This window comes from Curcuma longa, chromosome 11 (assembly GCF_044706935.1).
Source record: "Curcuma longa cultivar G26 ecotype Majalengka, Jawa Barat chromosome 11, ITB_CL_G26_1.1, whole genome shotgun sequence".
Classification (NCBI taxonomy): domain Eukaryota; kingdom Viridiplantae; phylum Streptophyta; class Magnoliopsida; order Zingiberales; family Zingiberaceae; genus Curcuma; species Curcuma longa.
In genome coordinates this window covers 29,804,311-29,817,811 of record NC_133871.1, presented here as the reverse complement: position 1 = coordinate 29,817,811, position 13,501 = coordinate 29,804,311, and the positions used below count along the sequence as shown (strand labels likewise).

Genomic DNA, 13,501 nt, shown 5'->3' with positions numbered 1-13,501 from the left:
TTGTTATATTTGTCGGTATGTAATTCTTTGTGTGTTCGCTAAAGTTGCTAAGACTGTCTGTCAGCGATGATTCCAACTATTTATAAGATAAAATTTACTGCACATGGTCCAAGATCCAAGATAGAGAAAGCTCAACGCATTTTAAATAGCAAACTGTGTTTGATGGACTGACATTGATTGTTACAGCATCCATGTGTATCCTGTATACAAATCATCGCTGCAATCTTTTCTTACATCAATCATGGCAAACGTGTTCACTGTTCACTGTGCCGTGAAATCTGAAAACTACTACAAGGAGGACTACTTGGCAGAGTACTTCTCTAGCATCCCACGATCCACAAAAATTTTGTAAGATCTTCTCCTCTGATACTTATTCGCCTTCCCTATCCCTGCTTCGTTTGTGAAACACATCAAAGTTGCAACTACACATAGCTTGCACAATAATTTTTTTGTCCCTACTCTTGGATTTGATTCCTGTACTGATGTTTCCAGACTTTTTTATTTAAAAAAAAACAAATTTTTTAGTGTCTGCTGGAGAAAAATATATATATTATGAAAAAGATTGAAATTTACCTTGCATCGCAGGATAAAGACTGCAAGAAGAGGATGGTAAGCCAGTCCTTGTACATGTCAACTCAGTGGCAACTGGGACGAACAGCCATGAATGAAGCATGGAAGTCAAACTTTCTCTTTTACTCTAGGGAATTTGGTGGGAGTTTATCCACAGATATATATTTTTCTTTTTTAGTTGCCATTTATATTTAATTCTGCGAGTGCAAGTGGGTGTGTTTATTGTGTGTCAGGGAGAGAGAGAGAGGTTTGGTACGAATCAGATGGAGGATAATGGGCGAAGCGGTGGCGGAGATGTGATCGGAGAAGAAGCGGCGGCTGCCCCAAGGGCGGGGGCGCCACCGCGGCCTACCATAACCCTCCCTCCCCGCTCCTCCCTCGAGAGCCTCTTCCGCGGGGGCGCGTCGGAGCTGAGCCCCGGACCGCTGACGCTGGTGTCGAGTTTCTTCGCCGAGGACCCCGACTCGGAGTGCCGCTCCTTCACTCAGCTGCTTGTCGGCGCGATTAATTCTCCGGTGGCGGTGGCGAGGAGGACAGGAGGAGCCACGAAAGAACAGGGGAAGGATGCGAAGAAGCTCTCGAACGATGGCGAGGAGGAGAGTGGTGGTGGTTTGGTCCGTTCGGGGTACAATCAGCCCCCAAGCCTGGCGATTAACCACCCACAGATTTTCACTGTGCCGCCTGGGTTGAGTCCTACTGGCTCGCTCGATTCTCCTTCTTTCTTTTCTTCTGCCCTGGTATGTGATTCGCTAAATATCTGATTTTATGCAAAATTTTCTGCAATTGTTGATTGATAGATGGAGTCGAATACCTAGGTAGTCCGGAATAGGTGTTAAATTCAGTGTTGAAATTACCACATACCTCAATTTGGAAGTTCTTAATTATTTATGATTATTGTTGTGGAGATGCTGGGTTATTTATAGTTGATTGGTATGAATCAACGATTTCACACGTAGAGAGAAAAGCTGAAATCCTTTATCAATCTCCATCAATTGAAGACGGATCTCTTTTTTTTTTTCAAAAGTGTTACTGATATTTTCAACTTTTGAATGTGGAGAATAGTTTAGTGGCAACAGAGTTTTTTTTTTCTCGCTCCATTTTACAATGCTTCTGTCAATTTGGACGAATAATATATCTTTCAAACAAACAGAAATAATAATTTAATTGTTGCTACTGGATAATGGTTGACTGGTAATGCGATTGTGTACTAGCTGTGATACATCACTTATCATGTATGGTTTTTTAGTTTCAAGCCATAGTTAGTGGGGAGCAACAATATTCACCTTCCAAGTGCCCAAACTCTTAGGTAGCTATGTACCTAAATGTTTCGGTCTCTGTTACACTTACACTATGCTAGTTTAAGAAACAATCACCAGTATGTTATTATGTCATGTAGTTACATGGCATGGTCTGATTTTCATCACTGGTGTAGAACTCTTAACTTGTTGCACTGAGTTTGATGAGAAAACAGATAAAATTTGGCCAAGGTACTAAGAAACAGGCAATTTGATCCTGCATGATCAATCAATGATGTATTTATTTTTATCATATGGCATAGCAATAAAAGGTGATTACAGCTAACAACTTTAGCCCGAACAAGGAATTAAAGTTGAAGGAACTTTACACTCATAGTCTCCATCATAATGTTTTTTTTATTTTTTATAATCGCGTATCCAATTCTTGTGAGCTGACTAATTCTGGGATGGACAGTCCGACCTCACATTCCGCCCTCTAAGTAAATTTAGGAAGTGTGATGCCTTCTCACATGGCGACTCAACATCACTAGTAGTTTAATCGCTATAGGTGTGCCTTGTGTGGGAATTGAACCTTGGTTGTTTGGGAATGCACCCTATCACTTACCACCACACCAAGCCCTAGGGGGTGTCCCCATCATAATGATGAACCATGACTTTGAGTGCAAAAGAATGACATCATTCTTTAACATTATAATTGTGGCATAGTAACAAATACTGTTAATGTAGGCAAAAGAAAGACATTTAGGATAATCTGTACTTTTTGCTAATAAAGCAAATATATTGTGAGGATTTCACCCTTGGGCATCTATAAGTGGCACCGGGTAAAAAAGAAGAAAAATTATCTTTTTTATCAGAGGATGACAAGATGAACCAACTTAAGAAGATGCTTGGTTTGTTTTGTTTTGGTTGTTATATCAAACTTCTTCAATTTGATGAAGCAACCTTTGTTATTTCCACACTTGCAATAGGCCTATTAAATTTACTTCATTATATTTCATGTGGATATTTGATATTGAATGAACAAAATTAGCAGCTCATTTAATTCAGCCTAGAGGCCAATATTTTCAAAATAGATTTTTACTTCCTCCTTTTCCTTTTCTTACTTCATTATATAGTTTTTTTTTTTACCTTTGACACTTAACATTTCCTTGAACAAATAAAGTTAATCATTTGTAGAAAACCAATAACTCTAAGTTTGTATTGGTATCAAGAGAGCATTTTATAATGATGTAACTTGACGATCTTCTTTGCTTGATTGCAATATGTTTTTATTTATTTTGGAATTTTTAGTTCCACCTAATTGCACTTTGTTGTTTATCTTCTCAATCCCCCCCCAAAAATTAAGATACTTTTGAAGTATGTTTGATTCAATTTCAGAATATTACCAAGAAGTTTTTGGATTAATTCCTTCAAATTTTCTTTTCCTTTGGATCCCCATAGGGTAATTTTGCAATGTCCCACCAGGAGGCTCTTGCTCAAGTCACTGCCCAGGCTGCACAATCTCCATTTAGTATGCTGACCAAAGCAGAGCTACCTTCACCTTTCTCAACAGAAATGACAAATTTCTCATCACAACCAATCCAGGATAGTCCTCCTAAACCTACATATTCTAGTACAAAATCTGAGGAAGGTTCACAAACTTTTAATCAAAAATCTCAACCTAATACAACTGTTGTTGACAAACCTTCTCATGATGGTTACAATTGGCGGAAGTATGGACAGAAGGTTGTAAAAGGGAGTGAATATCCTAGGAGCTATTACAAATGCACTCATCCAAAATGTCCAGTTAAGAAAAAGGTAGAGCGTTCAATTGATGGTCAAGTAACTGAAATAACATATAAGGGCCAACATAATCATGAACTCCCTAAACCAAATAAACGCACCAAGGAAGGGAATTCTAGTAGATTAAATGAGACTAATGGGCACATTGACAACCTGGAACCACGTTTTCTTGGTTGTCATGGTAATTTCAGCAAACCAAACAGTGAAACTGCTGCTCTGTTATCCAGTAAAGTCCAAGAATCAGGCTATGGTTCACCAGAACAATTATCTGGATCTAGTGATGGCGAAGAAGTAATTGAAAGTAGGCCGGATGAGGAAGATGAGGATGAGTGTGATCCCAAAAGAAGGTATACTTGAGATGTTACTAATTTTTTTAACATTTATGTTGTTTTCAGATGGTGTAATTGTCTTTCTCTGATCTGTAGGAACGTGACAGCATCTTCTCAAAAGACTTCAAATGAACCTAGGATCATTGTCCAGACAAGAAGTGAGGTTGATCTTCTTGATGATGGCTACAAATGGCGCAAATATGGGCAAAAAGTAGTAAAAGGAAATCCTAATCCTAGGTAGTATCTTAGAGTACATTTTTACAATATTGTCATACTCATTTGCATATATTTTTGTCTTATTTTCACTTCTCTCTTGTAATTTAGGATAGCATATTAGTTACAGAGGGTTGCAATTGTGTTGGAAAGTTGTTTTATCCTATTAGCAAGCCTGAAAAATATTAAGTTACCAATAGAGAAAGAGACCTGGAAGATCAACAATTTACTTATTTTATCAAACTTGCTTCTATGCTTGTTATTTGAATCTGGATAATTTCTCAGATTAATCCTTTCAAAAATTAATATTTGGTATATTTGTATTTCATGAACAATTCCGCATGGATCATGCAAATGCCTTTTATATGGACATGTAAATTAGTGGAACAATCCTAATATTTTAGTACCAATCTTCAGATCTCCATTATTGGTTTTACTATGTGTGAATCCTTACCTCCCAACCTTTTTACACTATCAATGTAGCTCACATAATCTTCAGACAGAAAGCCTATGTTTCATGAACCAAACAAAGTTAATGAGATTTGTATATTGTCAATCCTGTCTCTTGAAATTTTGACCAAGAATTTAAACCTTCTTAATTAATATTAAACATCTTTTTGATTGAATAAGGTAGGAAATGTTAGGTTTAAATTGATCAATAAAGAATCTTGTGCTGAGAGGGCTCCTCCTAATATCATATGTAAGGACTTAAGGAGATCGTGTATACATTTTTTCTTTCTAAGGGAATAGAATGCAAGAAGCCTATTGATGTAGCATCGAGATAAACAAATTTACGAAACTAACAAAGAGAACCAAAATTTTTTGTTAAACTGAAAGATCAATTGACAAAAGATGTAAAGGTCAGGGTTAGGACCTATAAAAGAATCTCCATTCTCTCTTGTTAATTTATTTTCCATTTTAGCAAAATTTATTTTGGCCTGTTTGTGAGTTTATTGTCTACATGATACATCACCTACTAATCTCAGTTACGAGCATGATTGCTTTTTAATGAAAGATCTGTTGAAGTTCTTTTTAAATTACCATCCATGTGTTATTTTTGTCGTTAGATCTATCATTAACTTGGATCGAAAGATTCTGATCTCATCATTTTGTTGTGACTATACTAAAGTTCATGTGCTTGTTCAATCCAGGAGCTACTATAAATGCACTTATGCTGGGTGCAGTGTGAGAAAACACATTGAAAGATCTCCAACCGACCCCAAGGCTGTAATTACGTCTTACGAGGGAAAACACAACCACGACATCCCAGCTGCTAGAAATAGTAAGCCATAAACAGTGATTCCAAAGCTGCTTTCAACACTGCATAACATGTGAAATCATCACGAAAAGCCACCATTGTTTCTCCAACTTAAAGAAGCAGATAAACACTAGTATGAGTCTTTCGCTGGCAATGCCTTTCAAGTCAGAGTAAAGATCATGGAGTATAAGCTGCATTTTGAGGAGCCACAGATTTGAAAGAAAGTTCAACAAAAGGCGAGAATTATCTTAAACATACTCTGCTGTAACATTATCCAACCCCGTCCTAGTTCTGTATTTGTTGTTGTGCCGTTAGTGTGCTGCTGTTACATGCTTGTTGATTGCATTTCGCTTATGTATTATTTTTAAATTGTAGTCAGGCAATTCACATTTCTGTTGTAAATGAGAAAAAAATTGTAAATGTGTTCCATTTGTGTCCAAAATATGAGCCCTAGGAGGTTGAATGGTAAATTATGGACCTTTTTTTGTATTTCATCGCCTGATAAAATATTATTTAAATACACATATTCAAATATAAATATCTTATTATCTTTCTTTCGATCATAAGATCATTCCTTTTCAGGGCAATGATGCTGCGGTAGGATATTCTGATTATCACCTTGATAGTCGGTGGAAAATTTTCATAGGACCGGATCGGTCACCCTCCGGGATAATCAGATTTATTCATGTCGATGGGAAACTTCCGTCTCAGGAATCGGATCAATTACGGATTTATCATTTAAAATATACATATTCAAATAATTCATGTTTCAATAAATATATTCAAATAGGCATATTCGAATAATTTTTTTAATATTATCCTTTTTTATGTTGAGCGTTATGTAGCGATTCATAGCCAGCCCTAGCCAAGCTACACAGGCAGCAGCAGTGATGGACGCCTCGACTGAGGCGACGCCTTTCCCCTTCGACGAGACCCGCGGCCGTGCCGGAGAGGCCGACGGCTGGGAGGCTGTCGCGCATTCCCGATTCGTGGAGCACCGGCGAGGATGGGAGATGGTGGCGGCGGGATCGTCTTCGGATGACGATCGCTCCATTTTCCCCCCGAGCCTCCATGAGGGACTCCACTTCCTCCCTGACCCCCTTCCAACCCTAGTCCCTTCCCCTCCTGTCGAAGACCCTGCCTGCCTTAGCCAAACCACACAGGCCGCAGTAGCGATGGACGCCTCGACTGAGGCGACGCCTTTCCCCTTCAACGAGACCCACGGCCCTGCCGGAGAGACCGACAGTTTGGAGGCGGTTGCGCATTCTCGATTCGTGGAGCACCGAAGAGGGCGGGATATGGTGGCGGAGGGACTTTCTTCGGAAGACGACAGCTCCATCTTCCCCCCGAGCTTCCATGAGGGACTCCACTTCCTCCCTGATCCCCTTCCAACCCTAGCCCCTTGCCCTCCCGTCCAAGACCAGGATAGCGCTGTCGAGGAGCTGCCATCTGATTCCGCGGGGGACGAGGTGGTCAGTGAGATCGTTCCTGCCCGATGGGGGCCGCTCTCGAAATCCGCGTGGCGGTTGATTGGGTCGGGTCTCGAGGCGATACATGCAAGAATTACTCTTTTCAGGGAAAACGACGGAGGTGGGTTAGGTTGTTTGTCCGTCGGAGTTTGGTCGTTTGCAGTTGTGGCTGGACTTGTCGGTGCTCTGATTTATATGAGACGAGGGCACAGACGAGAGAAGGAGCTGTTCTTCCTCTTATATCAAGAGAAAGATCAGGTGAGTTGGTCTTCTCCTTTATACAATTAAACAAATCTTTGTTCCCTGATAATTTACCTTGATGCCAACTTTTGCTCAAGTCAATCCATTGCGTGATGTTGCTACATTTTGGGTTTTCTGATTGTGGATATGGTTTCCTGCATCGTTTCGGGATTTCTCAGAAACTCTGTTTCGCTATGCCTTAAATTGCATCTGTTTAGTTGGGACTGAAGAAAAAGGCCTTGTAAAAGTTTACCTTCTTCATGGATAATTATTGTGAACAATTTTCATCCGAAAGAATCAATTTTGCATTTCCAGAGAGGGATTAGAATACCTAGGAATCATTTTCTTGGGCAGAAATGAACAACCAAATATTTATTGGAATTCTTCCATCAGCTCATTCAACTTTGATACCTTATCCATCCAAGACTCCTCCTTCACCTACACGACTTGTGGTTTCTCTTCCAGCTTCAATCCAGCTACCTTGTCACCCACAAGCTCCTCTTTTTCCTCCTTTGATCCATCTACCACTACCTCTTTTCCTTCTTTTCTCTCATCCTCTACCATTCCATTTTCAAGTACAATGGGTTGCACGGCCATGTTCTAGATGAAAATTCACTTAGGTTCTTATCACTGCTAGAGATCTGATTGACTGAGGTGGAGAAGCGAAGGAACCCCAAAATCAAAGGGAGGGGGGGATTGAGTAAAAGAGGTGGAAGATGCAACTTAAGTAACTACAATCAACAATTGTAATCAGGAATTAAAAGAGGAGATGAAGGGTGGTGGCGGGGTATGTGGGCAAGGACTCCGTAGCCCTACTCATTTGAGGAGGAAGAGAATGAGGGGTCGATGGTAGGATTTCATGGTGGAGAAGCCATGGCAATGGGGGCACGAGAAAGGAAAAGGGTTTGGAATCCCTTCGTCTTCTTGCCTTATACAGTGGTGGAGATGAGAAACAAAAAATATCCATACACTTTTGTTGATTAAAAAAGGTATAGAATCAAATAATTGGACACCTATGCACTATCTATTAATGTTCTTTAGGGAATTGGGATAAATGAGAAACAAAATAATGAGTAATTCAATTGTTTAATATAAAATGAGAATTATTAAAGAATAGGGATCCATGATTTGGCTAAGAAGAATTGCATTAGAAGTGATTTAGAATGTTATATCAAAGACCAAAATGCCTCATTATAATAGACATTAACATTGTTTAAAGTTTATCAAAGTTATGAAATGAAAATAACATGTGATGGCTTAATTTGTTATCCCAGGTAATAGTGCCATCACGTGAGAAATCAACTGACGGACTGATACTTTAATCATAGTAGCAATTGTCAGCTGAAAAATCATTGAAAACGTAGGGTTAGCTTGAGTTAAATTGTTCAATCTATCACCTGTCAGAACTCTGAAGGTTTGTTATGGAGTAGATATATTTAGTTATCCCTGTCAAGCTGGGAACAAATATTCCCAACCTTCCATTAAAGCTCAATCTCTTTTTCATAAACTTATATTTCATTGTTTATTTTGTGACATTATATTCTTCGTATTGCGCTCTTAAAATAACTAATTCATTTCAGTTATCTGAAAATAGCCTTATGTAATATTTTATAGCAATTTGGTATAGAATAAATGAATTTCTCCTCACTCTGGGTTTAGCAAAATGGCAAGGCACTTCTAATGTTATTATTTTAGTGAGTTCGCATAAGGTTGGTTTTAACTTTTGCTAACATGAGCAATAGCAAATGCTCAAGCATAAGGATATGAAACAGTTTGTGATATAATTACAAGGGAATGCTTCAAAAAAAAAAAAAAGAAATCATGAATTACCTAGTTGTCTACTGAATTGTAACTATATGAATCTACTTCAATCACTCTACCTTGTTAGCATTGCTAATAAAATTTGCTTGCATGATCAGGAAACAATTCAACACTGGAACTCTCTCTGATACACAAAACTCATTGATGATTTCCTGTTTCTTTTCATTCTGGACTGATGAACTCTTTCTTTTACTCTTTCGATGTGTGTAGTTGTGCTTCTTTACTTCTTCTTTACTACTTTTAACAACAATATGATACAGAATTCACTAGAAGGATTATGTTTGATATATAAATGATGTTCATTTCATCTCCTTGGTGCCAAAAGACCATGCTAATCTATCTTTTTCATATTACAGAGGATACGAGATTTGCTGAATCAGATTGCATTCATGAGCCGTATTATAGATGCCCATGAAGTCTCTGTTCTGAGGAACACCTGAAAATATATTCTTATATGCCTGACTACGTTTATGTTCTCTCCTTGGGCATCCAAACTGAATCCCCCCATGGGATTTCATCATTTGTTCCCTCCATGTAGTTGTTTTCTTTTCTCTTGAGTATTAAAGGCACGTAGTCAAAATAGTCTACATCTGCTAAAAACATGTTAGATAGACAAGAAATAGTGCACATTTCTTGGAGGTTGTAAATAAATTTATGTTAACAAACAATGTCATTTTGTTATCATTGCAGAAATACACCAGCTACACAGAAGAGAAATGATAGAGAACATGAAATCATAGCAGGAATCGCAGCATGACACACGTGGCGATCCACGTATGCCATGCCACGTGGACTGCCACGTGGGTTTCATGTTCTCTCCCCCCTCCCCAAAATCCCGAAATCCTTCCCCTCTTCGCAAACCCCTTTCCCTCCGTCGGCGGCAAACCCCTTTCCCTCCGTCGGCGAAAACGTATCTCACCGTCTCGGGACTCACCGCCGTCGCCGTTGTCGCCTATGGATTTACTGCAGAGTGGATTGTAGCTCCAACTTTGCCGAAGTTGTCTCCTGCGTTTTCGGCGGCGAAGGAGGGAAAACGAAGGGAGCGGCGTTTCGGGAGCGGGCGGCGTTCGTCGGAGGAGGAGGAGCGGCGCGGAGATTGCTGGCGAAGGAGGAGGAGGAAAAGATCCGGCGGAGATTGCTGGCGAAGGAGGAGGAGGAGGAAGAGACGAGGGTTAGGGTTTTCGGCGCGGAGAGGAAGAGACGAGGGTTCGGTTCGGTCTGATTTTTCGGGAGCGGGAGGAAGAGGGGGAAAAACGCAGGAAACCCACGCATGTCGTCGTCGTCGGAGGAGCGTTCGTCGGAGGGGGAGGGAGCGGAGATTTACGTTTTCGCCGAAGGAGGGAAAGGGGTTTTGGCGAAGAGGGGAAGGATTTCAGGATTTTGGGGGAGGGGGGAGATTTACGTTACGCACGTCGTCGTCTTTTATTAGAGCTGATGGATCATTCAGTAAAATGGATCATCATTCATCAATGAAATATTCGATAGTCAAGACATCTTTGGCATTTCAGGTGTTCATCAATGTTCCATGGTGGTATCTAGCCTTTAACCGGATGTTGAGTCCCTTCCTGACCCAAAGGACCAAGAGCAAGTTTGTTTTTGCAGGGCCCTCTAAGTCAGCTGATACTCTATTCAAGTGTGTGAAGATCCATGAAGTTTCTTTCCTTTGTGTTATCAGTTATCATTTTGGATGAATATTTTAGTTTTGTTATGTGTTCATGTTCTTGGTGTAGATACATAGCACCTGAACAAGTTCCTGTTGCATTTGGAGGCCTGAGCAAGGAAAACGATCCTGATTTTACTACAACTGATGCTGTCACTGAGGTTACCATCAAGCCCTCGTCCAAGCAATCCATTGAAATACCAGCTATTGAGGTTGTGGTTCAATGTCGTTTAACTTCTTCTAATTAGTCCCTGTTTCAAATATTCCGCGATCATTAGCAATTGAAGAACTAATTTTTCTTTGTATTTTCAGATTAAAAATATTATTTCGACTTCCGATTGATCATGCTATTTCTAGCAGGGAACTACCTTGTTATGGGAACTCCGGGTCTTGGTTGGGAAGTCAGTTATGGTGTTGAGTTCGTGCCAAGTGCAGAGGGCGGATACACAGTGATTGTGGAAAAGAATAGGAAGCTCATTGCCACAGATGAGCCTGTACTCAAGACCTCTTTCAAGATTGGTGAGCCAGGAAAAGTGCTTCTAAGCATCGACAATCTGACATCCAAGAAAAAGAAGCTCCTTTACAGATTCAAGACCACAACTTCTGTTGAATCCAGATAGATAACTCATCTGCTATCAGGCCTTCAATCCATTTGTTTAAATCAAAGAAATAAAAAAAGGAAGAATTAGTCAGAAGTGGGTTACTTTGGTTGATAAAATTTTTTGTTTCTTCTTCCATTGTTGGTGTGTTATCGGTTTGATTATCAGAGTGAACCTTATATTTGCTTAAATACGGGTTGTTGCCGTAGTTAGAAACGTATGCTACTTGTTGTATCGTTGTAAATGCTTTGTACATTGGTTCCTAAATTGTTTTCTGCAATATGGTTTGACTCATTGAGATTTTTGTTGTAAAGCATTCTACCTCATGTTCATTTCTTATTTCTACACCTAAATTAGTTGCACTGCCATACCTACAGTCTGTTGGCTTCAATAAATCGAACTGTTCAAATAATTCCTATTTTACTTCCAGTTTGAAGTATTTATCAGGAAGAATCCTTGCAGTTTTGCTGTGCATGGTTGTTTCTCCCTTAATTGTCGATATGTTGTTGTTTATTGAATCAGATTAAGCTTCTATTTGTTTAATCATGAGTTGCTAAACTTAAGCTGATTGTTATATCTTACTGCTGCTGTACATAGGCATTTAAGTAGATGAATGTTACCTCGTGTTCCTTTATTTCATCGTTTCAGAAGTATTTATTGCTTCATTCCCAGGTTTTATTTTACTTTTGTACTTCCTTTCCTCTATACTAAATTGCATGCCAACTGAGGAGATAATTCTTCTCTGTGGTTTTTGTGCCAGGAAGATTAAGTGACTCATTCCTCGAGTATATCATAGGAAGAATCCATGAATGAATTTTTCTTACTGTAATTTTAAATTGAAACAAGGCTGAGTACAAATCTTAACTGGATAATCCCTTGTTTTTTGTAAGCATGTGAGAGATAATGACGAGCAAAATCAAGCATGGGAATCTTCTTCAGCCCGATGATAGCATCAGTCAGCTCTTTGCTTTATCTGTATTAATCAAATCTGTTCTAATATTTTCATATTCTTTTTTGTTCCCCTATTGTTCTTACCGAATGGACTCCAGTTATGCAAGGTTTTATACAGACTCGCCATGTGCACAACTGTCAGATTATTTATTTATTTTGTAGGAAGAAAACTTTTTTGTGTAGAATCCAATCTAATACTACTCTGTTCTTGAGCTTTGTTATTATGTACTGAATTAGTAGACTAAATCATCAAGAAAAAATACACGATGAGATTCAATAATTTGTGGTATGTTTTCTATAGACTCAAAGATATCACATTTAAACAATGAAATCGATGTATGAACTGATGGAAAATTTCACACAAGAACTCAACTCGAAGGCAAACAATGTAACGATAAACTTAGGCTCCCATTTGAACCTCCAAAGCGGCAAAACTCTGTTTCGTCTTCACAAAGCGAGGGCGAGCTGCCGGCACTGGGCGGGTCCCCCTCCGCCGTTGCTTTGGGAGATTGGTTTATCGGTGACGGATGAGGGCGATGGTGTTAGAGGAGGAGGAGGGATGGCGAAGTTAGTGGCGGCGGAGCTGAAGGAGCTATGGGGCATGGCGTTGCCAATCACTGCCATGCCTGGTCTATCTGCGCGCGATGGTGTCAGCGGTGTGCCTGGGGAGGCTTGGAAGAGGAAGAGGGACTTCGTTCGCCGGTCGGAGGAGGAAGAAGAGGCGGGGGTTTCGAGCAGCGCGGGTGGAGGAGGAATCGCCGGTCGGAGGCTTCGAGCAGCGAGGGTGGAGGAGAAATCGCCGGTCGGAGGAGGAGGAAGAGGCGGGGGCTTCGAGCAGCGAGGGTTTTTGGCGAGGAGGAGGGGGCCGACGAGGAAGAGGAGGGAGCGGGATTTTTGGCGAACTTTCTCACGTGTTTTCGCCGAAGGAGGGAAAGGGGTTTTGGCGAAGAAGGGAAGGATTTCGGGATTTTGGGGAGGGGGAGAGAACATGAAACCCACGTGGCAGTCCACGTGGCATGGCACACGTGGACCGCCACGTGTGTCATGCTGCGATTCCTGTTATGAATTCATGTTCTCTATCATTTCTCTACACAGAAAGCTGGGGGAGAGAGAGCCCCAAGGCGAGGATTTATAGGAGCATGTCAAATTCAAAACACATGACTGGAATAAACAGAAATGTAATGACAACATAGGTAGGTAGAGTGACATATTTCTCTACTTTAACAACTAAAAATCAATTTACAATTAATGTCCCAACAAAATGGTATTAATAAATTGAATTTTGAAACCGACCAGATAACTAGATCTATTAAAAAGTTAACTTCTGAACTGCAGGGAAAGTGTGAGAAATTA

The 13,501-nt window shown here is 40.1% G+C and overlaps 2 protein-coding genes and 1 pseudogene across 2 annotated transcripts; all 3 read left to right on the top strand.

The window, feature by feature from the left end:
• The first annotated feature begins 812 nt into the window (after positions 1-812).
• On the top strand, positions 813-5,921 carry LOC141840970 (putative WRKY transcription factor 4). The gene is made up of 4 exons (XM_074729083.1): positions 813-1,307; positions 3,267-3,955; positions 4,034-4,174; positions 5,302-5,921. The coding sequence occupies exons 1-4, from the start codon at positions 834-836 to the stop codon at positions 5,441-5,443; spliced, it is 1,446 nt and encodes a 481-aa protein (XP_074585184.1). The 5' UTR covers positions 813-833; the 3' UTR covers positions 5,444-5,921.
• Positions 5,922-6,298: 377 nt separating this feature from the next.
• LOC141841782 (uncharacterized) lies at positions 6,299-9,572 on the top strand. Its single transcript, XM_074729976.1, has 2 exons — positions 6,299-7,135; positions 9,295-9,572. Exons 1-2 carry the CDS (start codon positions 6,299-6,301, stop codon positions 9,376-9,378), a joined length of 921 nt encoding a protein of 306 aa, XP_074586077.1. The 3' UTR covers positions 9,379-9,572.
• A 748-nt stretch (positions 9,573-10,320) lies between these two features.
• LOC141841334 (patellin-3-like) lies at positions 10,321-11,477 on the top strand (annotated as a pseudogene).
• The last annotated feature ends 2,024 nt before the right edge of the window (positions 11,478-13,501 follow it).